The 25,388-nt window shown below is 45.5% G+C and overlaps 2 protein-coding genes across 4 annotated transcripts; both read right to left on the bottom strand.

Annotated features, from left to right (window-relative positions):
- Positions 1–10,090: 10,090 nt before the first annotated feature.
- On the bottom strand, positions 10,091–13,481 carry LOC120659418 (small nuclear ribonucleoprotein-associated proteins B and B'-like). 3 transcript variants are annotated; one of them, XR_005668997.1, is made up of 3 exons: positions 12,547–13,481; positions 11,202–12,123; positions 10,091–10,460 (listed from the first exon to the last, which is right to left on the bottom strand). XR_005668997.1 is itself a non-coding variant. In XM_039937559.1 (2 exons), the coding sequence occupies exon 1, from the start codon at positions 13,352–13,354 to the stop codon at positions 12,557–12,559; it is 798 nt and encodes a 265-aa protein (XP_039793493.1). In that variant the 5' UTR covers positions 13,355–13,481; the 3' UTR covers positions 10,091–10,460; positions 12,547–12,556. The 3 variants fall into 3 exon arrangements, 1 of the variants encoding a protein (XP_039793493.1); XR_005668998.1 differs by having other exon boundaries at positions 11,202–11,272; XM_039937559.1 differs by lacking the exon at positions 11,202–12,123.
- A 1,051-nt stretch (positions 13,482–14,532) lies between these two features.
- LOC120662289 (uclacyanin 1-like) lies at positions 14,533–15,133 on the bottom strand. Its single transcript, XM_039941470.1, has 2 exons — positions 14,959–15,133; positions 14,533–14,867 (listed from the first exon to the last, which is right to left on the bottom strand). The coding sequence occupies exons 1-2, from the start codon at positions 15,131–15,133 to the stop codon at positions 14,533–14,535; spliced, it is 510 nt and encodes a 169-aa protein (XP_039797404.1).
- Positions 15,134–25,388: the final 10,255 nt, after the last annotated feature.

Below are 25,388 nucleotides of genomic sequence, written 5' to 3'. Positions count from 1 at the left end.
GTAAGGATCACCGGGGTGTCCGACCCTAGAGGGGGAGGGGGTGAATAGGGTCGCTAATCGCTTTCTATCCTAGGGCTCAATCTATTTGCATAAGATAAACCTAACACGTCCTACACATGCTAGTTAGGACTAAGGTTTATCTATGCTAGTCTCTACTTACCCCTAAAAGACTTGCAACCTATAGCCAATCCTAATCAAACTAACTAGGAAAGTAAAGGCACGCAAGATAGAGTAAATGTGGAAATGTAATACGGTAAGTAAAGAGGTAAGGGAGAGAATATGCAAACTCCCGTGAAGACACCAAGACACACGATTTAACATGGTTCGGTTAGGACACCAAGTCCCTCCCTACGTCCACGGCCACTTGTCCAACTCGAACAAGTGTGATGCCGAGTCTCTCCGCTTGATCACCGTCTTGCGTTCGCCACCAAAGCTCCCGGCAAGCAAAGGCTAAGTGACCCCAAGTCACCAAGACAAGGCCACCGCCACCGTCTCTCTCGAAGCGTCACCCACGGCACCGTTTTCACTATCGGAGCTTCTCACCAAGAGGGGTCTCCTTCCCCGCACAAAGTGCCGTTGCCTCTCCACACCAAGTCGGAGGGTCACATGACGAGTACACAAGATGCTTGCCGCAGCAAGACTTCTCTCAAGGGAGCTCTCGCAAGAACTAATCCCTATTACAAGCACTAAGCACTCTCACAAGTGTGCTTAAGCCTATATGATGTACAATGAAGCTCTATGATGGTTGGAGGTGTTCTTCAAGTGTAGTATGCTTCAGCACACTCCAGCAACCTCAAATGACCCGGCCTTGGGGGTATATATAGCCCACACACCCCAAAAGAGCCGTTGGGAAAGGCTGACAAAAATTCTTATCGTCGGTTAAACCGACGCTCCAGTTTTGTCAACACCGGATCAACCGGTGAGTGTACTTTCCCTTCCTCTAGCCGTTACAGTCTTCCAACGGCTACTTGATCAATCGACCGACGCTCTTGAAATCACCGTCGGTTTAACCGGTGAGTTCAAGCTTAGAAACCCCCGAAAAATGGAGTCTCTAGACAACTGCACCGACGCTCAATTTTGAGCATCGTCGGTTTAACCGGTGCTAAACCCTAGCCTCAGCCTCTGGGTCCATTGCACCGACGCCTTCATTTTTCCTGTCGTCGGTTTAACCGGTGCACTCTGCTGACTTGGTCTCCACTGAGCCCATTGCACCGATGAGTACAATTTTCCTATCGTCAGTTTAACCGGTGATAGTAAATTGTCTCTGTTTTGATCTTTTCGACTTGGATTTCTTCACGGTCTCTTCAATTCTTGTCCCTTGGACCGTAGGGGCAGCCCTTCGGGCCTTGCTACGCCTATCTTCTCTTTGTCATCACTTGAACCTAAAAGCCTGAGATTGGTCATCTTAATAATCATATTAGTCCAAGCGTTGTGTTGTCTATATCAATCACCAAAACATTATATTGAAATATGGCATGAGAGGCCATTTTCGCTACAATTGCCCTCATCTTCTTTCTTTTTGTTAGGCTTGATTGGTTTGGGGCATTCATATGAGAGGTGCCCATACTCCCCACTGTTGTAGCACATCTTGTTGGTGTTGTCTTGATTTCTCCGGGTACGAAATTTGTTCTTCTTGGGGTCATAGTTGTACCCTTTCTTGTTTAGCCTTGACATAATCTTGGTGGTCTTTCTCATGAGAAGTGCTAGCTCAGTGTCTCCATCCACATCACTTGATTCTTCACTAGCTTCATCATCACTTGAGCTTGGTGAAGGAGCCTTGCTCTTGTTCTTCTTCTTTGACTTGTGCTCACTTTTAGCCTTGAGTGCAAGGTCCTTCTTGGCTTGTGGAGGATCAATTTCGCCCAAGAGAAACATCTCATGAGACCGAATTTTGCCAATAACTTCACTCACTTGTAATGTTGAAAGATCCTTCTCATAGAGCAAAGATGTGACAATGTTGTACTTGGGCTTGTGCAATGAGTGGAGGATCTTCCGGATGATGTCACTAGTAGACAAAGAAGAAATTTCAAGAGCGTTAATGTCCTCAACAAGTACACTCAACCTAGCATACATTTGTTCAGCTAATTCACTAGGAAGCATTTTAAACTCATTGAGTTTCTCTTTAAGCACTTGGTATTTCTCTTCACGGAGCTTCTTAGACCCAACATGGATGGTCTCAAGCTCTTCCCAAACTTCATGGGCGGTTTTCTTTCTATGCACACGAGCAAAGATTTCTTCATTAATAGCATCAAATAAAGCATTCTTAGCTCTAGCATTCCATTTGGTGTGATCCTCATCCATAACACCGGCAACGGCCTTGTCAGTGACCTCCCAAGCAAGCGGGTTGAGAGCCTCAAGGTAACCTGCCATGTGAGCTTTCCAATAGTTATAGTTTCTCCAATCGAGCTTTGGTGGTCCACTACTCACCGGGGCCATTCTCTAGGTTTTTAAGCCTATTAAAAGAGAGCCTAAGCTCTGATACCAATTGAAAAGATCGAGACCCAATAAGAGGGGGTTGAATTGGGACTTTTTCGAAATTCTATCAAGTCTTTAACCTAGACTAGTGTTGCCAATCTACAAAGGTTGATCCTATCAACTAGAGCACACTAGCATCATCATTTTGGGCAGAATAACACACTAACATGTTCATCTTCCTTAGAGTTGATCACACTAAGAAAAATACAATCTAGTCAAAAGAACCACACTAGCATGATAAGTTTCTAGACAAGAGCAACCGAGGCAAGAGTCTAAGCAAGCACAAGAGATATGAAATGCTAGTAAAGTAAATAAGAGGGACACGAGACAATCAGATTTTTCCCGTTGTATCGAAGAGTTGACGCCCCCTACTAATCCACGTTGGAGCACCCACTAAGGGTATCGCTCTCTTGCATCACCAAGAAGCAAGTCTTCACTAGGAATGCTCTTTCTCCATCTCCAGAATGGTGAGCTTCACACCATGTACAATCTCCTTCTCTTGGGGCTCCCACAATCTCCAAGAGTTCACCAAGAATCACCCGATCACCAAAATCGTCTAGGTGCCGTCAAACACCAAGAGTAACAAGCTCTCAAGGCTTGACCCTCACTGAGATGGCCCTAAGCACTAGCGCACTTGCTACTCAAGAAATGGTTGATTTCTTCAAGTTGGATCACTTGCAATCACTAGATCTTCATTCAATAGCTCCAAACACTTCTCTTCTCTTCTCTAGGGTGGCCTCAGGTATTCAATGCGTCAAAGGCATCATAAATGAGCCAGGGGGTCGACTTATATAGAGTGGAGAGGCACCCCTAGCCGTTGGAAAGAATCTGTCTAGAAAGTCGTAGGCACTGGATAGACCGAAGGGGAAGCACTAGTGCAACCGGTCACACTAAAACTAAATAGTAGCCGTTGACATCCTGACACTGTGAAAGTCTGACAGTAATGCACCGGTGAATATTCCTAAGAGGCACCGGTGTAACCGGTGCTGAAGAGTTTCTTCAGTTTCCAAGGCAGAGCCTCCGATCATCGCAAGGGTGAATGCACCGGTGCTCTAGAGTAAGGCCACCGGTGTAACCGGTGAAGTAGAAACTTTTTCACGCCTGAAAACATGGTCTCTGAAGAATGACATGGTGCATAGACCGGTGCTTGTCCAAGGGGCACCGGTGTAACAGGTGATACTATGTTTTCCATGACCTGATCCCTGCTGCACTATCCGGATGAACCGGAGCTATGGCACCAGTATAACCGGTTGCCTTCGGATGCGCCAGTGCAGGACCACCGGTGTAACCGGTGCAACTGTTTTTGCCTGAATTCAGCTGAGTTGATTTGGAATTGTTTCTAACTTCAAGTTTTTGTTCTTCCAACTGTTTTCTTGAGTTCTTCTGAGTTGTCTTGGACTGAATTGAGCAAGTGTGCATCGTTTCTAAGGCCAAATCGATTCGAGTCAAGCTACTAACTCGAGAACCCCTCTTAATAGTACGATCATAAACTAAAAACTATAAAACTCAAACTAAATCAAGTGTCCTTCATCTTCTTGTGACACTTGAATCTATAATGGTTCTTATTCTTGAGAATTGAGTCCGTGAATCGATTGACCATGAATTTTGAGGGGTCTCCTTTCACATTTCATATGAGACATAACTTGTAAATAATATTTCCTTCAAAACACACGTTAGTCGCATACGGTCGTCATTAATCACTAAAACCTACCGATTTCATGTACGGGCCTGGATGTGCTTCGTAGTTTGTGCACAATAAAACCGGCGTCACCACGAAAAAGTAATCATTGAATAACTCCACACAGCTCCCGTCGTTCTCAAGGACAAGGTGGTCATTGCCCTCATTTCTTTGATGGCAAGGTCGTGACGCGACAGTGTGTCCAATTTGCTGCTTGCTAGCCTACCACGTACAGTATCTTACAGACGGTGACACGCGGCACTCAACAGTCAACTCCTAGGAAATTCAAGATGGCCAACGATTTTTTGGCCGGGAGAAATGAAAAGGATTCTGTTACTGTTGCTGGTGGGTAGTGCTTTGTACAAGCTGTTGATCTTGCGTACTGTTTCCTTTGGTTGCCAGCAATCAGCTAGCGATCACTTGCTAGCTCGTAGTACTGAGTAGCATGGATTACATTACCGGTGATATAACATTTATCAGTGAGCTCCGGTAACGATAATCAATTGAAAATCGGTGAAAAATTGCCAAAACTGATTGGTAAAGGGACCCAAATTCAAAAAATAAAAATCGACAATTTATCGTCGATAATCGATGCAAACCGAACGATTTATCGCTTCGCCTACTGAAAATGTGTTTTGGCAGTGGAAAAAATATAAAGGTTTGATAGCATTTAATTTTTTAGGTTATATATTATATTATATTAGATAAATTACACATACATGCATAATTTTGCATATGAGATTGCCTAAGAAATAAACATGTTTACATATTTTGCCCATGAAATTGCATAAAGCACATGAATTTACACATGTATACAAACCACGAAGTGCATAGTTCATATAAATAAACAAGTGCATAGTCCATACAAACTTCATAGTTCATAGGATAACCACTCCCTCCATCATCATTGTCATCATCATCGTCATCGTCATCATCGGTGTTGCCTTCATCACCACCACCACTAGGCTCAAGTGTTGTCTCATTGCTCGCAAGCTCTTCCTCTTGAGGGCTCCTAATCATTTTTCCCTTCTTTTCTGGTGGCCCAGGTCGGAGAACTTTTGTCTTCCTCTTGCCAAGATGTGTATCACCAACATTCTCACCTGCCCATTGCTCTAAATTTTCATTGTCCTCTGCCAAAGAAGTGAACATTGGATTAGGAAGGGGAACATCACTAATATCAGAGTCCTCATCCAATGTTGGAGGGGCATTGGATCTGCCGTGCTCCATCCAATCTTGAATAGCACTTCGTTGGCGATAGAATGAAAGATCCATCATTCTACTCACAGGATCAAAGTCACTAGGCTCAACTGTGCTTCATGCTCGCTGGATACGAAGTCGAAGGTTGTAGTTCGCAAAAACCAACTGATGCAACTTCTTGTGTCCCAACCGATTTCGCAATTTTGTGTGGATGAAGACAAAAGTACTCCAATTCCTCTCACATCCACTTGATGAGGCACATTGAGAGAGAAGCTTCATTGCAAGGCGTTGAAGTGTTGGAGTATCATTACCAAACATAGACCACCAACTAGCCGGTGAAGTAGCATGATCAGTGGCCATCCTCCTAGCTAGCTCTCCAGCAAAATCTCCTCGCTTTTGCTTAAAAAACACAGCTTCCTGAAGTGCAGCAGCCGCTGTGTTTGTATCACACATGCTTTCTAAATATTTGCGAAGATTTGTCATTAAGGAATCTGTTGTCCCCATGGTATAATTCACCATCGGATTCAAAACACAAGCACCTTGCACATAAGTCCCTAGCATGACAGTGGACATCCTCCTATCTATTATCTCCATGATATGTTCAAAACGAGTCGGATTTTTCTGACTTAAGTTGGCAGCATATGTCCGACTTAAGTTAGATAAAAATATTTTTTCCCTGAGCAAACAATTGTTCCTTTCAACATGTGACAACATTCTGGAATCAAGAGAAGGTCTAGTTTTTTATAAAAATAAGTTCTCTACTTTTTATAAATTTTTTTAAATTTTTGAATTTTCCATTGAAATCCAGCGAAATTTCAGTCGGTTTACGTTTTCAGTTAGCATCGATAACGATAAATTTTATCGATAATCGCGATTATCGAGCGGTTTTGTTTTCCATGCTGAGTAGTGGCAGCAATCACTCGCCTGGATATGGCATCGATCAGTTCAGATCAATGAACAATCACCCTCAGGGATGGAGTTCAGATCAATGAACAATCACCCTCAGGGATGGAGCCAGAGCTTGGATCAAGGGAGGACTTAGTTTCTTCTTCTTCCTTCTCTCTTTCCTTTCTTTCTCCCTTCTCCTTCTTCCTCCTCTTCATTATGCCAACATTTCTTATAGGGAGCTCCAATGGACAACATGGACCCCCCCTACCCCCATGATAGCTACGCCCCTGATGACCCTGCCTGCGGTCTTTTTATCTCTCTAGTGGTGGTTACGTTGGAGGACGGCTCTGAGCGATTGGCTATAACTATTCGGCATCAATGGTGTCCACTGACAATGGCATCAAGAAATCGATCAACTTATGTTTGGCATTTTAGTTGAAATATTTTTTTAAAGATAGTTAAAATATTTCAAAACGGGCCGCATGGGAAATAAGGTGCATATACCATTATTTGTGGATGGTGTTCATGTAGCTTTAATGAGAAAGTTATACATATAATATCTACAAGTACCAGCTTTGTTCGCGAGTCTGAAGTGCTACGACTGTTGTACGTCATACAACAAACGATGCAAAATACCATCAGTCTAAACAAGAAGAAAGTAGGACACACTCACTTTGATCACCAAGTCTTTAAACCTGCAACACAATTAGCCTCCCCAGCCCCAACTTCAGCTTTGGGATAATAAAGTTAAATATTTTCATTTAAATCTGAATATAAAGCTAATGAAGCTCCATATATATAGGCCAGTGGCCCATATATTATTTTAGATAATGGAAACGAGTTCCGACCTCTATAAGTACACAGCTAAATGATTATTACAAAACATAACAGTTTATTAGCTAACTGGAGGAATGAACAAAGGAAAAATGATATAAACCAATTTTAAGATTATATTTCCACCCGTGATTGGCTAACTCCAAGTCGTCGGCCTCCAATGCAAGACTCGCCCTTCTGAACAACAACTTTGTCGTATCTTCATGCTGCATGTGCGCCCGTCAGCGAGGTGACATGTACACCGCGAAGGCGCATGGATGGAGGGAGATCACGCGTGCGTGCATGATGCAACCTAACACTAATGGCCAGACCAGATCGATCGAGCATTCATCTATCTAGTCCAGTGGGACTAGCACCAACCAGTTAGAGAGATCCAATTATTAGCTCGTATTTGCAAAAAAAGAATTATTAGTTGGTGTTGGCCCCAAAAAGGACCAATATTATTTGTAGTTAGTGAGGATCTATCCCATTGTGATTTAATTTTGTACTTAATATTACGGTCGTACAGTACGTGCATACATACATACATGGCATATATGTACATCGGTGCATGGTCCTTTTGGCAAAGATATAAATATGGTCGTCCGTCAGATTCGGAATCAAATGATGGCTACCACCGCATGCTAGCTGATGAGTGATCGCACGCACCGCCACCGAGCAAACAAAGAACAAGATCAGCCATCATGTGTGGCTTCCAGGGGCCCATATGGTCCGACCCGGACCACCGGTAAGCTTAGCATGCCCTAGCCATGGTGGCCATTTCAAAAATAATAATAGTAAATAAATAAATAGCTATGGTAGTCCATATGAGTGGGCCCAACAGCAGGTAGTCTATAGTTATAGAAAAGACCACAATGCTCTAGCTAGCTGAAAGAACCATGCGTGGGACCCACTCTCTATTTTTATCCTCAAATCCACAGGAAGAGACGCGGAGAGAGAAGAGAGAAGAAACAATATTTTATCTATTCAGCCAGTCCATAGCACAATAGATAGCTGCAACTATGGATTGGTTTTCAGCGAGGCTGCACGATGCTCCAGCCAGCTGAAAGAAATAGTTTAATCACTATGGACTGCTTTTTTAGTACACTGTAGATGCTCACATCTAGACTCTATTATATTAGAGGCCAGGAAAGCTTGATCCGGAACATTACGTCATGCACGTGTCATTTTAGTCTGCCATTTTGTTGGGGGAGCCATTATTCTCCTGTTTGGGCATACGAATATCTTCTTGGTGGAGTGGTACAAGATGTGCCTGTCTATAATAAGGTATTTATGGTGATTTCATCAATCTCAAGACCTGCTAGCTCAGTCTTTCGAGGGTTCTTGAAGAGGTAGAGTTGTGTGTATATATTCGTAGAAGTTGAGTGTGGATCTATGCATATGTAAGCGTCTGCCCTGTATTTGGTTCTAACTCTTTGTATATATTTAATTTGTAACGCACTACAAAGGTATATTATTATGGACAAAACTACTTTTCCGATACAAATCTTCTCATTATTTTCCAAATATTCAAACATGTCACATTTATAATCAAAGTTCACAAACAGGTGCTCCATCGATGATCTATCACTTTCAAACACCTGTCCTGGATAGGACTCAGACTTGTCCTTGGACATGTACAACCAGCAGACCGTGTTGCGTGCCCTTGTAAAACTTCGTGCGCACAGGTACGTGTCACCACACAGTTGCAAGTGGTACAAGGTTTCATCAGTGGTTAAGTGCCACCGTACAGAGGGAGAGCTAGCAGTCGGCAGAGCATTCAACACCATGGAAAGTGATTTTCCCTGCAGAAAAAGGACGCAGAAAATAGGCCGAGCTCGTGCCAGTGACTGCTGCCAGTTAATTTGGGTAATTTTTCCGTGTACTGCTGCTTCCTTTTGTTTGCAGCAATCGCTGAACCGATCAGTAGCAATGTAGCATCACACTAGCAGGATCTTGAGCAGTCACTGGCCTGAATGTGGCAGCTAGGTGTGCAGATGCTTTCCTCTGCACATGCTGGTTGGAGGGAGGAGGACGGCTCAGATTATTGCTCTGACTGGCCAGGCGCATCAGAAGCTAACCGTGTCATAATCAAGGTTCAAGAACCGTTCTAGTGTTTGGCGTTAGGTAAGTACTCAGTTTATCTGCAAAAAGAAGACTCCATACAATGTTCCCTTGTAGCCAGTGGCAGTGAGGACTCCATAATGAGTGAATTGATGTGCTTAATCAGGAAGATCAGGTACGGTAGCCACTAAGCATGCGGTTGCATATTCGCATGCTGTTTCTCTATCATACCATCAATCAGTGTGTATGTGTTGGTCCATTTGGGGCAGGTGGCACCACACATGACGATTTCCAAATTTCAAAGTATGTCTATTTTTCAAAGGGAAACTTCAAGTATCTTCATATTACCAAGTAGTGTTCAGTTAATTTCTTTCATAAGGTGGAGTCTCAAAAAAAAAAATCTTTCATAAGGGACCCCTCCAATTCACGCAACGGGCCCGGGAACATTCCAGAGCCCATGAACACGGCAGAGAGCTCCAAATAATCATTGCAGGCCATGCAAAGCCGATGGTAAATGGAGTGATCACTGGTGAGGGTCATGAAGCGCCTCTCTTTCTTATTGTCCTCACAGCCCAGCTGCTCGTTCTCGACCGGCGATGACGGCCGTAGCGGTGGCTGGCGGCGGTGCTCACGCTCGGCAAAGCCTCCAACAGCGCCTGTCTCAGTCTCATCCCTTTTTTATCTCCTCTCGTTCTCACATGTGAGGCGCTCACATGTCAGCTTGCTACCTTCACTAATCCTTACTCGTGCTGCGGGCTAGAATCTTAGTAAATATACAAGTAATAAAATTTGGATAAATTTAAGACACAAATCAAAACTACTCCTTCCGTCCCTAAATAGCTGTCTAACGCAGCTTCCCGAGAGACAGTTGAGACAGAGGGAGTAATCCCTTTTCGTCAATTATGTCGCTCCATGACCAAAACACAGAAAGTACTATACCGCTGCCGCTTCAAGAGAAACAATGGCTTAGGCAACTTGAATAAACTGATAGGCAAGTCGATTATCCTAGATTGAGTCGCCGAAATAACAAGACGAGGGCAGTACACGTCCATCCGGTACTTAGCCAAAGGGGTTCAGACTTCAGACATGATGAAACAAGCTATCCATATTTCCTAACTTAACATCCAAACAGTTAAAACAGGCCCTCGCCTCTTTACGTACATTGCATCAGAACAAAAGTCCCCTCACAAGTCACATCAAAGGATGATTAGTACACGCTAACAAGGTTCTCTTCTCTCACAATACCAAAACGAAACTACTTGGAATTCCACAGGTCTTCCAAGGCGCGATTACGATCCTTTCTCGCGATAGGAAAATCTTCCATAGTGCGTCTCCAAGATTGCACCTGGGGAGAAGATTCACAAAGTCAGCACAAAATATTATATTGTATGCAAAGGAAAAACAACGATCTAACCATATCTTGCAAACTAAACAGACGATGCAAAGAAACTAAGAATATCAAGCATGACATGGACTCAATCTCAATCAGCTCAGATTCAAGTCGAGTAGCATTGTTGTTTAGTTCGGGAGTTCGGGTATCAAGCAACCAAAAATTGCAGCTGGACTATGTTTACCTACAAGAAAACAACCACATACTATGACATAAACCATATCATTGTGTTCTTCAGGGGATGTTTGGACCGCAGTCCACCATATCCACACAGGTCCTGAAGGTTTAAAACATCCCTACAAATTATATCATGGTGGATATTGTCATGTGATCCCTCTACAATTACTTATGTTTATATATAAGGGCAGTCCCAATGGTAGAAACTAACACAGTTTCCATAGCAAAAGAAATCATCTATAGAAACCATTCTTCACAGTGGTAGTGTCTTCGAGTAATAATTGTTTTCTCTTTCTCTCTCCCAATTTCACCAATGGGGAGCGTTGCATTAACCCCATAGAAATTAGTGGTCTCTCCCCAATGGAAAATTCATGGTTTCTTGTGCATTGGGTTAAGAGTAGACATGGTTTCTCCATGAGGAAACCATTTCTATGATTTGTGCTCTCTTTCCTCATTAACTAGGCTGCCACATCACCATTTTGCTTATTTGACAAGCAATTTAATAGAGATAGAAACTACCATTAATACTCCATTGGGAGTGCCCTAACACACTTGGACAGAAGATATATCAGCACAGATAAGCGTGACAGCTGCACATATTCAGGAGAGATTGACAAGGTTACAATAAACACGGGCAGCTGTCAGTTATCCATAATGCATATAAATTACTTATAAGAAACTGTATTTCAAATACTAAAATGGCACAGCACTGTGATAATAAACAAGGTGGGTAATAAATGCTAATGCGGACAAACATTAGATTTCTATGTGTTGGAGAACTGACAAACTAAATCAAAGAGCTGACCTACGTCCTAACATGCTAAATTGTGATCACATAAGGATCTACTAACTAATAATCCAAAGTAGCTTTAGTGAAGAAAAGCTATTGCTGAAATGCAAGATAAGCTACTATGCCAAGAAGAATAAACTTCTTTGCTCAGTTTCATTCAAATCAAAAGTATATGAAAAAGTATCCCCAACGACCTAGCATTGTTTCATATCATAGTTAATTATATTAGTACTCCACAATTCCTGTTCAACCACATGAATGATACCAAAAGTTCCTCATACTTTTCCATGAAATTGCATGGTACACCCTGCCGAAAAACAAAAGGCAGAAATAGAGCACCTTTATGAAACCACAATAACAGCTATACTCTTTCTTTCCATGTTGTTCCTCCAAACATTACAAATGTAAATAATAAGTTATCTAGGAGCAAACTAAAACAACCAGCATCCACTAATTTAGTAGAATGTCAGCATCAAACAATGAAATTTCGAAGTAGCATTTGCAAACTGCACTTGTATGTAGAAATTCAAATCAGAAGTTATAAAACAAAAGGGGTTTATAAGTATAGTGGTACGAGAGCAGCAAGCAAATTCACTTATCCTGTAAGTGGGCAAACGAAAATTGCTTCCACGTGATCATAATGGCAGTACCCTGCAAATTGTAGCGTAGTAACAACAATGGTTCTTAGGTCAGAGTTACAGTTTGCAGCACAAGGTAACAGATGAATTGCATCAGCCAGTTATTGCTGCTAAATTAGGTGTTATTTGCTAGTGAGCCGGACATGATGTCTACCGGTGGCATATATTTGAGGGCGCAAAACGTATGATCGCTAATCGCTATAAGTATCATTGTATCAATCTCCAACACACACCAAGCTGCCACATGTTAGAACCATGCATCTAACAATACTAACAAACACAGAAGTGTAGTTATTAACCAAAACAAACAGTAATTAATTATGCATCGAACAAACTGAGAAAATCTTATGCGCAAATAGCCATGGCAGCAATTCAGGGGGGGGGGGGAATCAACCCTAAACACCAATTAATAACTATATATGCAAGAATAACTTACAGGTAAGAGGCTACTGCGGCGGGTTCTGTCCAGGCTGCTGCGGGCCAGGTGGCGGGGGCGGCATCCCTGGCCTCGGCTGTCCGAACGGCGGCGGAGGCATCCCAGGCCTCATTCCAGGGTGTGGAGGACCCGGCATCCCGGGCCTGATCTGAGGCGGCCCCATCGGCGGGGGACCCCTCATGAACTGTTGTGGGGGTGCCCCAGGGAACGGAGCAGGCGGCGCCCCAGGCGGACGTTGGAACGGCATCGGCATCTGCGGCGGCATTCCAGGCCGCATTGGCGGAGGAGGCATCCCCTGCGGCGGTCGCACAACCTGCGGGTACGCCACCGGCGGCGCCGACAGGTTGGGCATCGGCGGCCGCGAGATCTGGGGCTGCATCATGCCGGGGGCGGGTCCACCCACGCCCCGAACAGGGCCGGCGAGGCCCGGAGCGGCCTGGAGGAGCGGGCCAGAGGGAACACCGCGTCCAGCGGCGCGGCCGACACCCGGGCCGGCGAGGGCACCCCCAGCCGCGGCGGCCTTGGCGCGCGACTCGTCAGGCGGCGGCGGGCCCTCGACGGTCATGGAGACGACCTCCTCGCCGCGGAGGAGGAGAAGCCCGAGCGTGCGGCGCTCCTCGCGGTCGCCGGTGGTCTTGGAGGACTTGGAGGGCGGGAGGCGGCGGAACTCCTCGCAGTCGCCGAGGACGAGGTTCATGTGGCGGTCGAACGCCATGAACTTGCCAACGAGCTGGCGGCCGTCCTGGATCGTCACCCGCATGCGGTAGTTGACGAACTGGAGCATCTTGGAGCCCTTCGGGTTCGACATGGCGGCGTCGCCGGGGGGAGGGCGGCCACGGCGAGTAGGGTTAGGGTTTCGGCAAAGAGGGCGTGGAGGCGGCGGCGGGGCGGGGATGAATATGAGAGGGTTTTCGAGGGGTTTGTCCGTTTGAGTTGGTCTCGCACAGTCGCATGTCGTGGGCTGGTGGGCCTGTTGTAATGTCTGTAGTTTTGGGCCCATGGGGAGTGAAAATAGAAAAGGTGTGCCTAGGCCTTCTCGGCTTCTGTCAATTTCCCAAGTATAAAATTAAAAAAATGTCATACAGATCTTTTTTTGCGAAATATCATCCGGATTTTGTTTGGCTGGTACATGATTGTCACAAGCTGGTTAGTTGTAGTCATTGTTTTGTGTTTTGTATTTACAAAACAATTAAACAGTCACGATTTTTAAACCATGCATTGGAATCCTCGCAATTTACTAATTGATAAAACAAGACCAATTTTGCTTATATTTTGAAGATAGGAAATAAATAAAAATGGACCTCAGATGTTATACTTTTATCCTTGACTCTATTCTCTATATTTGGCTTTGTCATGAATCAGTCACTATAACTTTAGGCAAAAATTTGGCACTGCCCCTACATTGGCATTGGCCATGGCCAATATTTAGGTAGACATTTTGGGGTCTCAATCCAAATCAGTGTTAGCCTAAACGGTAAACATTAAACAATCGGTTCCTACCATTTAGCTATTTTTTTCAAGCTAAATGGTCATTTAAATAGGGTAAACTGTTATTAAATAGGGTAAATGGCTGGTTAAACGAACATGGCTGGTCACTGTGTAGCATTTACATGGCGTGTACACGGACTAAATGACTGTGTAGACGAACAGTGATCCAAATGGCCCTCGGATATCTTAGGTTACATGGAATATCTGTTCAGCACAGTGTGATTGAACATTTAGCAATATTTTGAAGTACATTTCCCCCCTCAAAAATCTGTTTATCTGTTAAGGTTCACAAATATATCCATCAAAGTTTTGTTCTATGACTGTGCTGATGTTTCAAACATTAGATTTTTCCCCCATACATTACACTAGAACATGTAATTACTTCCACTTTCAATAAAATCGAGCTAATCCGTTTAAAACATCTATTTTCCTCAGCAACTCTGAAGAACCCGTCAAATCACAAAAACCAGGGCGCATACATTCCGAGCGGCTCGTCATTCAATTTGTAACCCAGTTGAACGCGATGCCTAGAACAGGAGCGAGGCCGCTGCCACCGCTGCTGCGGGGAGCGCTCGAGGACGACGGCGGCGGCGGCAGTGACGAGGAGGGTGAGGGGGAGAGCTTGACGACCGGGAGGACGGTGAAGTTGAACCTCATGCCCTGAACGCAGTCCTTGCCCACCCCGCTGAAGAACCACCGCTGCCCCGGCGCGCTGAGGGGGACCCTGTCGTCGCCGGAGGCCCACGTTGCGAGGCTGTTGGCGGCGCTGCAAGCCGCGAAGCCCGCCGCCGTCGCCTCCACCACCGAGTGGTTGCCCTTGATGTACTTGAACACTGCACGGGCGTGGGACATAGGATAGAGAGAAGCTACTTGAATTATTAACTCGCCGATTATTAACGTTGGTTAGTTGTGCGCGTACCCAACAGGCCAACCTGTTGCCGACGAAGAACTCGTTGCCATCGACCCACTCGTCGTAGTCGACATCTAGGTCCCAGCCCTTGCCGTCCTCGACCACGAGGTCAGCGGCGATGGCTAGCGCCGCCACCGCCGCAAATAGGACAACGACGGCGACGATTAGCAACCGCCGCTTGGAAGCCATTGCCACTACGCACCAAAGAAGTGATTCCAACCCCGAGCGGCTGATGAGCCATGTAGTTTTAGGGCATGTACAACGCAAATAATTGAGCCGTCTCTTAGCCAGTAATCTCGATACCCAAAGCTGATTAAATGAGCTCGCGAGCGTTGCTGTCGTCTCGCGAGACGACATCAACAGCTCGTGGTGCGAGGCTGAGTCGACAGCGAACTCGTCGTAGCATGGATCGTTCCCGGTAAGCGACAACGACGACAGGATGCAATCTGCTCGTGAGGTTTTGGCGCGGAAGATTGGCGCCAATCCTTCCGCGAGCGCGCCAAATTACAGCGATATCCCCCCTCCCCATTTCCACCCAGAGGAAGTTCAATCGGAGATGTCGAGGTTGTAGAAAGAAGCAGTAGCGGCGTAGCACCTCCTAGTTGCGGCGGTGGCACGGAGAGGAAGAATGCCGCTGCGAAAGCTCGGAAGGCGGTTGCAAAGGCGACGGCGGCCGGGAAGGGCACGACGGCGGGGGTGCGCGGAGAGGCTGGCACAGCGGCGCGAGGTGGGAAGGGAGTCCTAGCGGCGGCGGCTGGAAAGGCAACGGCGGCGCGGGCCAGGAAGGACGTGACGGCGGGGGTGCGTGGAGAGGCCGGCGCAGCGGTGCGAGGGGGAAAGGGAATCCCGGCGGTGCACATCCAGATTGCCTTAGATCCGCTGAGCAGAGGGGCAAATGAAGAAGGCCCCGTCGCCGGCACACCGCCTTTCACCGGCAGGACAACCATGGCCACTACCCATCCACCCTCCAGCGCCCCAAGCTTTTCCACCGGCCATCAATCCTCCAGTGCCCCAAGCTTCTCCACCGCCCATCTATCCACTGGCAGCCCAATCTTCGCCGCTGGCCATCCATCCACTATCTTTCCAAGGTTCCCGGCTACCCCAAGTTCCACCGGCGTCCCTTCCTTCCCGGGAACCTTCTCCGGCAGCCCAAGCTCGATGACTCCATGTATGAATGGTCCACATTCTGATTCAACAGAGTGGTAAGCTACTTGGGGAAGGAACCATTTTTGATGCGTGCTCCAATTGCAAGTACATTGTGAGTCAATTGTTGGATATTTTTTGAATGTTTTGCTTTGCTACAAGATGATAAGTTGATAATAATATAGTGTGAGTCTTCTGTTTCAAATCGCTTAGTGATTAAATGCATTGATGTATGATCAGATAAGGCTGTTTGTTCACCTGATTGTACAAGAATCACTTAGTTAAACATAATAAAAGGAATTCTCATTTCTATGAGAATTAGTGGGGAAATAGCAGCCTGTTGAATACATATACATGTTACAATTGGTTCTGCCACACCAACAACCTGATTGGTCACTGCAATGGCATAAGCACCAGTCCTGAAATCATTTGGTCTTACTACATTGCATTGGCTGTCAGAATGTATCTATTTAGATGTGGGTTACTATTAAACCCTGACATTTCCTGGAATAATTGATCAATGTGGGTTAGTAATTGCAGATGGGGTGGCAAAATTTGGTTGAGCAGTTCTTACCTGCATGGCAAAATCAATTGAACAGTTCTTTCTGCTATTACTTCTTTAATGGTTCCAAGTACCATTTCCTCTGCAGGGTTAATGATATGCTAGGAACACATGGCTACATGAATTTTTTACAGAACTCGCCTCTTTTGTCCCAAAATTTGCACTTTGTTGGGGGACCCTCTCACTATGGCCCATCTAACCCACCCACCCGCAATGAGAGATCGCCATCAGTTGAAGAAGTATCAAACCCACCAACAACAGGACATCATAATTTAAATGTCGAAAATGAAGAAGTGGGTAGGACTGACAAGCGGATTAAATGGACACAAGATGAAGATTTAAGACTGGTTAGTCATTTATTGGCTATGTTCTCATTCCTACGACATGTTTTCTTGTATAACTAATATGCAAGTATTTTAATTGTAGATGAGTGCTTGGTTGAAAAACTCAGTGGACTCAATTGCTGGTAACGACAGAAGGAATGAGCAATACTAGTCCGATGTTGCTAACACATACAACTTGACAACTCCTAGTAATAGGAAGAGAAATGAGAAGCAAATGAAGGATAGGTGGCATAAAGTTAACAAGTGGACAGACCTTTTTCATTGTGTCTGGCTTAAAGCTCGTAGATTAAATACAAGTGGGTGGAATGATCAGGTGTGGATTGATGAAGCACACAAGTTGTACCTGTCTGACAATGAAAATCTCAATCTAGGACATTCTGTGCACATGGATGTATGGTATCTTGTCTGAAATGAGCCAAAATGGGTAACCTACAATGATGGCTTAAAAAGCAATCGTAAAAGAAAGGCATCAGACCAAGGGCGTCAAGATGAACCTTAAGAAGTGGATATTTTTGAAGTTCGTGAAATCCCAAGACCAATTGGGACAAAAGCAGCGAAAAAGGCTGCTTATGAATCGTAGGGAAAGTCCAAAACATTGCCCAAATGATGATGATGAAGTCCAAGTCCTCAAAGAATCTCAAACAAATAGACTCAAGGTACTGGAAGGAATGAAAAAAAATATCAGCTGAAAGGTTGCTTGCAGCAAAGGATCACAAAGAGGCAAAACTAGCTGAGAAGGAGAGTAGGACACTGGAGTTTAAGTCTAAGATGATGGATACCTACAATAGTCTCACTACGGGAAACAGCACATATGCCGTGCGCCAGAAAATTTGCCGTGTGTCCAATGTCGGGCACACAGCAAACAATACTTTTGCCGTGTGCCTTGGATTCAGAACACGGCAAACAAGGGGTACATGGCGAACAACACTTTTGCCGTGTGTCGATAAAAAAGACACACGGCAAACTTCAAACACTCGGCAAAATTTTGAATCCCATTACACCTGTCCCATATTTGCCGTGTGCTTACGGATTAAACCCACGGCAAATCCTAAATACTCGGCAAACATTTGAAACACATAACGGAAATTTTTTTTGCCGTGTGCCGTCCCTGGGCACTCGGCAAACAAACACATTTGCCATGTGTTTTATTTGTTTGCCGTGTTCCTTGGACGTAGCACACGGCAAAGTATTGATAAAAATGTGAAATTAGCACTCCCAAATTTTTCAAAAATACACTTATTGTGCATGGACCTTGATGTTAACATCTGGTATTTTTTCAATTCTCTTTGCTATATTTAATCATTTAAATTCATTAACCACTTTTCTTAGATTTAAGTCTTATTTGTACTGCTAGTGACATCAGCAATGTAGAAAAATTCATCGAAAAATCATATTCTTGTTGTTGAGTCCAATCTGAGGCCGTATCCATGAAATCATAGGCAATATCGATTACCCTTGTCCCGAACCTTGATCGGTAACATGAGGCCGAATCATTTTAAAATTTTATAAATAGAATATGAAGTCCGGAAATCATAAAAAATTTCATGATAGAATAATTTCCTGTGCTTAGGCTATGGTAAAAAATTTAGTAGATTTCTCACATGTTTGATGCACACTCCTTACTAACGCGAAGCATGTGTGGAGAAGATCCATAGTGGTTTAAACATGATCGTTCATATTTCAAGTCAAACTGATGGTTGAGATGGGTTTTCACATTAAAAAAAATTCTATATGCAATATCGTACTTAGATTCCTTAATGCCAAAATTTGGTTATTTTTTGGATCCATTTCTAAATTTTGAATTCTTTTTGCAGTTAAACCATATCAACCGTATAGTACATTAAAATTAAGCTATGACCACATGAAACAATGTTTTTTTGAAAATAATCAGCAAACATGTAATATTTATGCAATTTGACAAAAAAGACAATAAAGTTTGTTAAATCAGTTTTGGTTAAACACACCGGAAACGATTTGGTTTATACAATTTGAAACGCATGAAATAATAGAATTTTTTGTTTAGAATCGTAAAACACGAGTTGTTCAGTGTATTGGGCAATGTGTTTTCAATGCTCATTCAATAAAATGTCATGAAACAAATTTTTAAATGCAATTAGCTCAGTAAAAAAAAATTGCAGAAAAAGGTTTGCCGTGTGCCTGGGCCCAGGACACACGGCAAAGGCACTGTTTGCTGTGTGCCTTGGATCTGGGCACACGGCAAACATTTCCTTTGCCGTGTGCCCTGGATCGTGGCGCACGGCAAACAGGCAGCACCCACACTTAGCCAAACCGGCCGGCCCTCCACACACACGCGCGCTCGCCCCACAGCCCCACGCCCGCTCGGCGCCGCCACCCGCTCGCCGCGCCGCCTCCCTCCCGCCGCGCCGCCACCGAACCGTAGCGCCGCCACCCGCCCGCACGCCCACCACGCCGCCGCCCGCACGGCCGCCGCTCGCCCGCCGCACCGCCACCCGCCCGCACGCCCGCCGCGCCGCCGCTCGCAGCCATACGGCCCCGCCCTCCGCTCCACCACGCCGGCGCCGCAGCCCCGCCACCACCCGGCGGCCCGGAGGCACGGCGCCCCGCCCCACCCGTGGGCATTCTTCGGGGAGGGGCGCCAGTCCGGCCCCCCGGCGGTCTGTGCCCCTCCGTGCGGCACGCTCGCCGCACCGCCAGCTGCCAGGCGCCGCCGTCTGGCTCCACCACGCCGGCGCTCGCAGCTCCGTCACCCGGCCCCACCTCGTCCACGCCGGCGCGCCTCGACCACGACTATCCGCGCCGCGTCCACGCCGCAGTGAGGTCATTGCTTACTTTACTTGGAGCATTTGAAACAATTAGTCGCGACATTGTGTGGTTAACTAGAGCAAATGATTTAGAAGATAGCATCTTTTATGAATGCATCTCCGCTGATCTTAGCTAACACAATTTAAATAATTGCCAATAATAGTGGAATGGATAGCCTGGGAGGAGTTTGAAACAAGGAGCGGATCATTTCGGCGTTGTTCGCTAAAGGTTAATGTGCTGTGTTTGTTCAGATTTGCCCCGCACTGGCGCCCCGCCGCGACGCTCCACCGCTCCACCGACGCTTTGTTTTCCCGCTGTGGCTCAACATCCCATAGGTGAGCCAGTGCATTGATGCTTTTTTTGCAGGGTTAGAAAACTTCAATTTCGAGGGGAGAGGTGGTACTAAAATTTTCAATTGACACCATTCTGTATCTGTTTTGGCAGGAGAGGCTATTGTGCACACCGTCCTCGAGCCGTCCGCACCGACACGCGCGACATCGCCTAGGCCACCGTCGAGCCCTAGGTGAGGACGATGCAAACAACACTTCATTCCGTTTCATGTTCGTATAGGAGTAACCGAGTTAGGCGTCACCCATTCGAAGGAGATACGGTTGGATATATGAAGATCTTTGCATATGTATGATCGTATCTGTTTCGAATTGTCCACGTTTTTTAGACAGCCTGATAGGGTGCGTAGATGCGGTTAGTTCTCATGGTCTACGCCGATTCGAGACAGAGTCTCGGCATCATCTCCTCGTTGTTCTCCGGATACACAATCTCCTTTTTCGGGACGTGTATTTGGAGAACAGCGGGGAGGTGCTGCCGAAATTCTGCCTCGAATCGGTGTAGAGAATGAGAACCAACCCCAGCTACGCATCCTCTCGGGTGGGATTAGGACCTATCTTAACCTATTAGAATTGGTAGACATCCTGTAGATGCAAGGATGATCTTTTATATTATATTACTCATTGATATGATAGAGGATGGATGACCGTGCGTGGATGTATACTGGATGGAAATGTGGGGGTCAGTTGTCCGGGGAGTGGATTGACAAGACCGAGGCTTTCTTGGACGGAGCATTTGCAAAGCTCAAAGGAGGCAATACCACATGGTGTCCGTGCAACAAATGTGCAAACACGCGTCGACAAACACGCGAAATCATGACGAATCATCTTTGCAATTATGGATTTATGAGAAATTATACCCGGTGGACCTACCATGGCGAAGCCAATCGTATGAGAGACGAAGTTGTTAGGCAACGCATCGAAGAATATGACGCTGATGCCGGGGTTGCAGACATGTTAGATGATTTTCATGAAGCACATTTTGATGAAGGACGTAGGGAGGAGGAGGAGCCAGAGGCAACCGCGAAGGCGCACTATGACATGTTGGCTGCAGCCCAGCAACCCCTTCACGGTCATACCAAGGTTTCACAATTGGATGACATTGGCCGCCTAATGGCCGTGAAGTCCCAATTTACCTTGAGTCGAGACGCCTTTGATGTTATGTTACAAGTTATTGGCAGCATGCTTCTAGAAGGGCACATTCTTCCAAGGAGCATGTATGAGACACAGAAATTCCTTCGTGCACTGAAAATGCCATATGAACAGATACATGCTTGTCCCAAGGGATGCATCTTATTTAGGAAAGAACACGCTGAAGCAAAGTACTGTCCAAAGTGTGAATCCTCTCGGTTCGTGGAGGTAGACTCTGGTGAAGGTCAGAAGAGGCAGCTCGCGGTACCCGTGAAAGTCCTACGGTACCTGCCGCCCATACCAAGAATCCAACGTCTGTTCATGACCGAGGAATCCGCGAAGCAGATGACATGGCACAAAATGGGAACTCGTTACAATCCTGATAAGCTTGTGCATCCATCCGATGCTCAATCATGGACCCATTTCGACGGGATTCATCATCACAAAGCTTTGGAGGCTCGTAATGTACGTGTTGCGCTGGCGACAGATGGCTTCAATCCCTATGAAATGTCGGCTGCCCCTTACACTTGCTGGCCCGTGTTCGTTATCCCACTGAATCTCCCACCTGGCGTTATTTTTCAACGACATAACATATTCTTGTCGTTGATAATTCCTGGACACCCTGGAAATAATATGAGTGTGTACATGGAGCCCCTGATTGATGATTTGCTCCGTGCTTGGGACGATGGGGTTTGGACATACGATCGAGCTACAAAGACAAACTTCAGAATGTATGTTTGGTACCACTATTCCCTACATGATCTGCCGGCGTATGGGATATTCTGTGGCTGGTGTGTCCACGGGAAGTTCCCTTGTCCAGTATGCAAGGCAGCATTGATGTTCATTTGGTTGCGGAAGGGTGGCAAGTATTCTTCGTTCGACAAACATCGACAATTCCTACCTCTTGACCATCCATTCAGACGAGATAAGAAGAACTTTACAAAAGGTGTTGAAGTTAAAGACCATCCACCGCAGATGATGACGGGTGCTGACATTCGTGCTCAATCAAATGATGGGCCAACAGAAATGTCCCCTTCGCCGATGCCTCAGAATGTGTGGCCGCCTCCTCATTGGGTGACGTACATGCAGCAGTTCCAGCACCCGCCGCCGCCGTCGTAGTCGTGAGTTGTGGTTGTATGGACATGCTCTCTTTGTATAGACTATCGTTTGAACTTGTGCTTGTATGGACATGTATGAACTACCAGTGCTTGATGGACTTGTATCGACTACATTTGGGTATGTATGCATTGCGATATTTGCATTTGGACTTCTATGGATTGAATGTGATGCAAATTGTGATATATGAAATGATCGTGACATTTGATGCAATATATATGAATTGCCTGTGATGTTAATTTGATTGGAATCTGAAATATTTGTGATTAAACAAAAAAAATGAATCTGAAAATTAATTTTGCCGTGTGCCGCCATTTTTTTGCCGTGTGCCACAGTAAGACACACGGCAAATCTGCCATTCTTTGCCGTGTGCCTGTCCACGTGGCACACGCCAAAGGTGGCATTATTTGCCGTGTGCCTGGGACAGGGCACACGGCAAAGGGTCCGTGTTTGCCGTGTGCCGAGCCGTTATGGCACACGGCAAACAGACTATGTCACGTGGTGTTGGACACTGCACTTTATTTTGCCGTCGGCCTAATATTGCACACGGCAAAGTGTTTGCCGTGTGCCCGAGATGTACCACACGGCAAACTAGCTCTTTGCCGGCCGTTGTTTGCCGTGAGCTGTTTGCCGTGTATTACACTCGGCAAACATTTTGCCGAGTGTAAATCGGCCTTTGCCGTGTGCCCTTAGCACACAGAAAATAGGCACAGTCCCGTAGTGTCTCCGTGCAGTAGATGTAGGGCTAATGACATATGAGGAAAAGAAAGATCATGTTGACACCCTAAAGTATTTGAAGAATATACTATTTACTGAAAATTAACTAAGGTAAGACATATCATTCTGGTCCTCTACTGAAAATTAACTGTACTTAGGATGAGACAAAGAAAGGTTAGTGAATTAATTTGGAACATTTTTTCCCTGCAGATGTGGAGTTGTATGGTGATCCATGGTGTCGAAGAACACCAAGTTATCTTATTTTCAAGCAATAGTTATCTATATTTATGTAACTTACGGTTCGACCTTGCTATCTGTGTAACTGTATGGAAAAATATGTATCTATCTATGGACAAACTATCTGCTATATTTTCAAGCAATTAGCTATATATCTATATAGTTTGGACAGGTTTGTTATATCTGCTATATCTGAAATAGCATGTGCATGAATGGGAATAGTGGACAGGTTTGCAATTTGGCGCGTTCGCGGAAGGATTGGCGCCAATCTCCCGTGCCAAAACCTCGCGGGCACAATGCATCCCGTCGCCGCTGTCGTTTACTGGGACGATCCGTACAACGGCGAGTTCGCTGTCGACTTGGCCTCGCACAACGAGCCGCTGCTGTCGTCTCGCAAGATGACGGCAACGCTCGCGAGCTCATTTAGTCGGCTTTGGGTATCGAGATTACTCGACGGCTCATTTATTTGTGTTGTACATCCCCAAATGGTAATTAGCAATGGTTGAAGAAAGATGTTTAGGCGCTTTGGTATCATCAGGCATCAGATGATGTTTGGAGAGGAATATTCATGCGTTGCAATTGTCATGGTAATTAACCTCGGATGCAGCGATCGGTATGATCAGGCTGCTAATTTATTATCTCCGGCGTCGTTGTCGTCTCGACCGTCATTGGATCCATCAGCTCATCACGAAATTTCACGGTAATGATTGCGCTCATGGGAGTTTCCGATATTTTCCAAAGGTAAGTACAATTGATGATTTGTAGAACCGTAAACAGTCAAGCTAGCTGCAGGGCAAATGTAGGGGGTGTCTGGATCAAGTGTTAATGTTCAAAAGTGCTAAACTTTAGCACTAGTCCATCCAAACAAGAATGCTAATATAATGGGCTAAACTTTAGTTAAAATTTGAAAACATTAGCAAAGATATGAGTACTAATAGGTGCTAAAGTTTAGCACTCAACATCTAAGCAGACCCCGAATCATACCAATACTTCGTAGAATAATGTTGTTGCCCCCCCCCCCCCCTAATTTCTACTGTAAAAAGGCCTTTCTACGGACGTGCAGGTAAAATGAAGTTTGTTTTTTACTCGAAAGAAAATGTAGTTTGCTTTTGTAGTGTCTGCTGGTTACGGGTGACAAGCATGGTTCATGTTTCAATTGGGGTCTGGAAAAATTCAGATCTGTGGTGGTGTCACCTTAGTCCTCTCCATGGGTAAGTGGAGGTAGACCTACACCATTTCTCAGCCGTATCACAAAATGTCAAGTTGTGAAGAATACAGAGAATTTGATAACCTTGTCCGGTTACATTGGAGAATACAAAGAGAGATGCATGTATGAATTCTCTTTTATGTTTTATAGATTATCCTCGAGCTCTCCTGTCTCCTCTCCGTCTCTCTCTGTCCCTACTCCTCTCAGGCGTGGCCGGCGGCGAGCTGGCACGGGCACGGTGGGTCATCGTGCCCATCGCCACAGCACGTCACAGGCGAAGCCCTCGTAGTGTCATGCCTGGACCGCAACCTCGGCACGGCGGCACTATGTGGGTCGGCACGACAGTGTCGCCGTGCCCCGCCGTGCAGTGCTCCGTCATGCCCGTGCCCGTGCCATGTCGTGCGGCCTGTTTGGCTAACTATAATTATGAGGTGCGTTGTTCCAAACACATCCCTATTGGGGGCAAAGGGAAAGTGGTATGGTTGAGCTCCTCATTTTTTTTTCTAAAAGCAGACAACACCAATGAGTAAATAATTTTATTTTCTTAAATCAGAAGATGTCTTATTTCTTTCGGGTTTCATCTCTAGCCTACCCAAATTTATTTGGGAAAAAAGGCTATGTTGTTGTTGTTGTAAATCAGAAGATGTCTCTCTTTGATCTTCTATCTAGTAGAAATAGAAGATAAATCTCATCCAAGGATACACTTGTTTGTGATCCTCCCTCGTGCTTATAGGGGTGGTGGGAAAGTAGCGCGGAAGGCAGTGACAGGATGCCACAAGAAAGATGAGTTGTGTCCACCAAAATTTGTAAATTGTGATATGCCTTCAAATCATATACTTAAACTAAAGCCACAATTTAT

Source organism: Panicum virgatum, chromosome 2N (assembly GCF_016808335.1).
Source record: "Panicum virgatum strain AP13 chromosome 2N, P.virgatum_v5, whole genome shotgun sequence".
Lineage (NCBI taxonomy): Eukaryota > Viridiplantae > Streptophyta > Magnoliopsida > Poales > Poaceae > Panicum > Panicum virgatum.
This window is presented reverse-complemented; position numbering and strand designations above follow the sequence as displayed.

What these genes read in the sequence shown, in the direction of transcription:
- LOC120659418 (XM_039937559.1), bottom strand. Translation starts at nt 13,354, where the DNA reads ATGTCGAACCCGAAGGGCTCCAAGATGCTCCAGTTCGTCAACTACCGC.
- LOC120662289 (XM_039941470.1), bottom strand. Translation starts at nt 15,133, where the DNA reads ATGGCTTCCAAGCGGCGGTTGCTAATCGTCGCCGTCGTTGTCCTATTT. An exon ending in CGTCGGCAACAGGTTGGCCT is followed by an intron (nt 14,868 to 14,958) that starts GTTGGGTACGCG and finishes ACGCCCGTGCAG; the next exon opens with TGTTCAAGTACATCAAGGGC.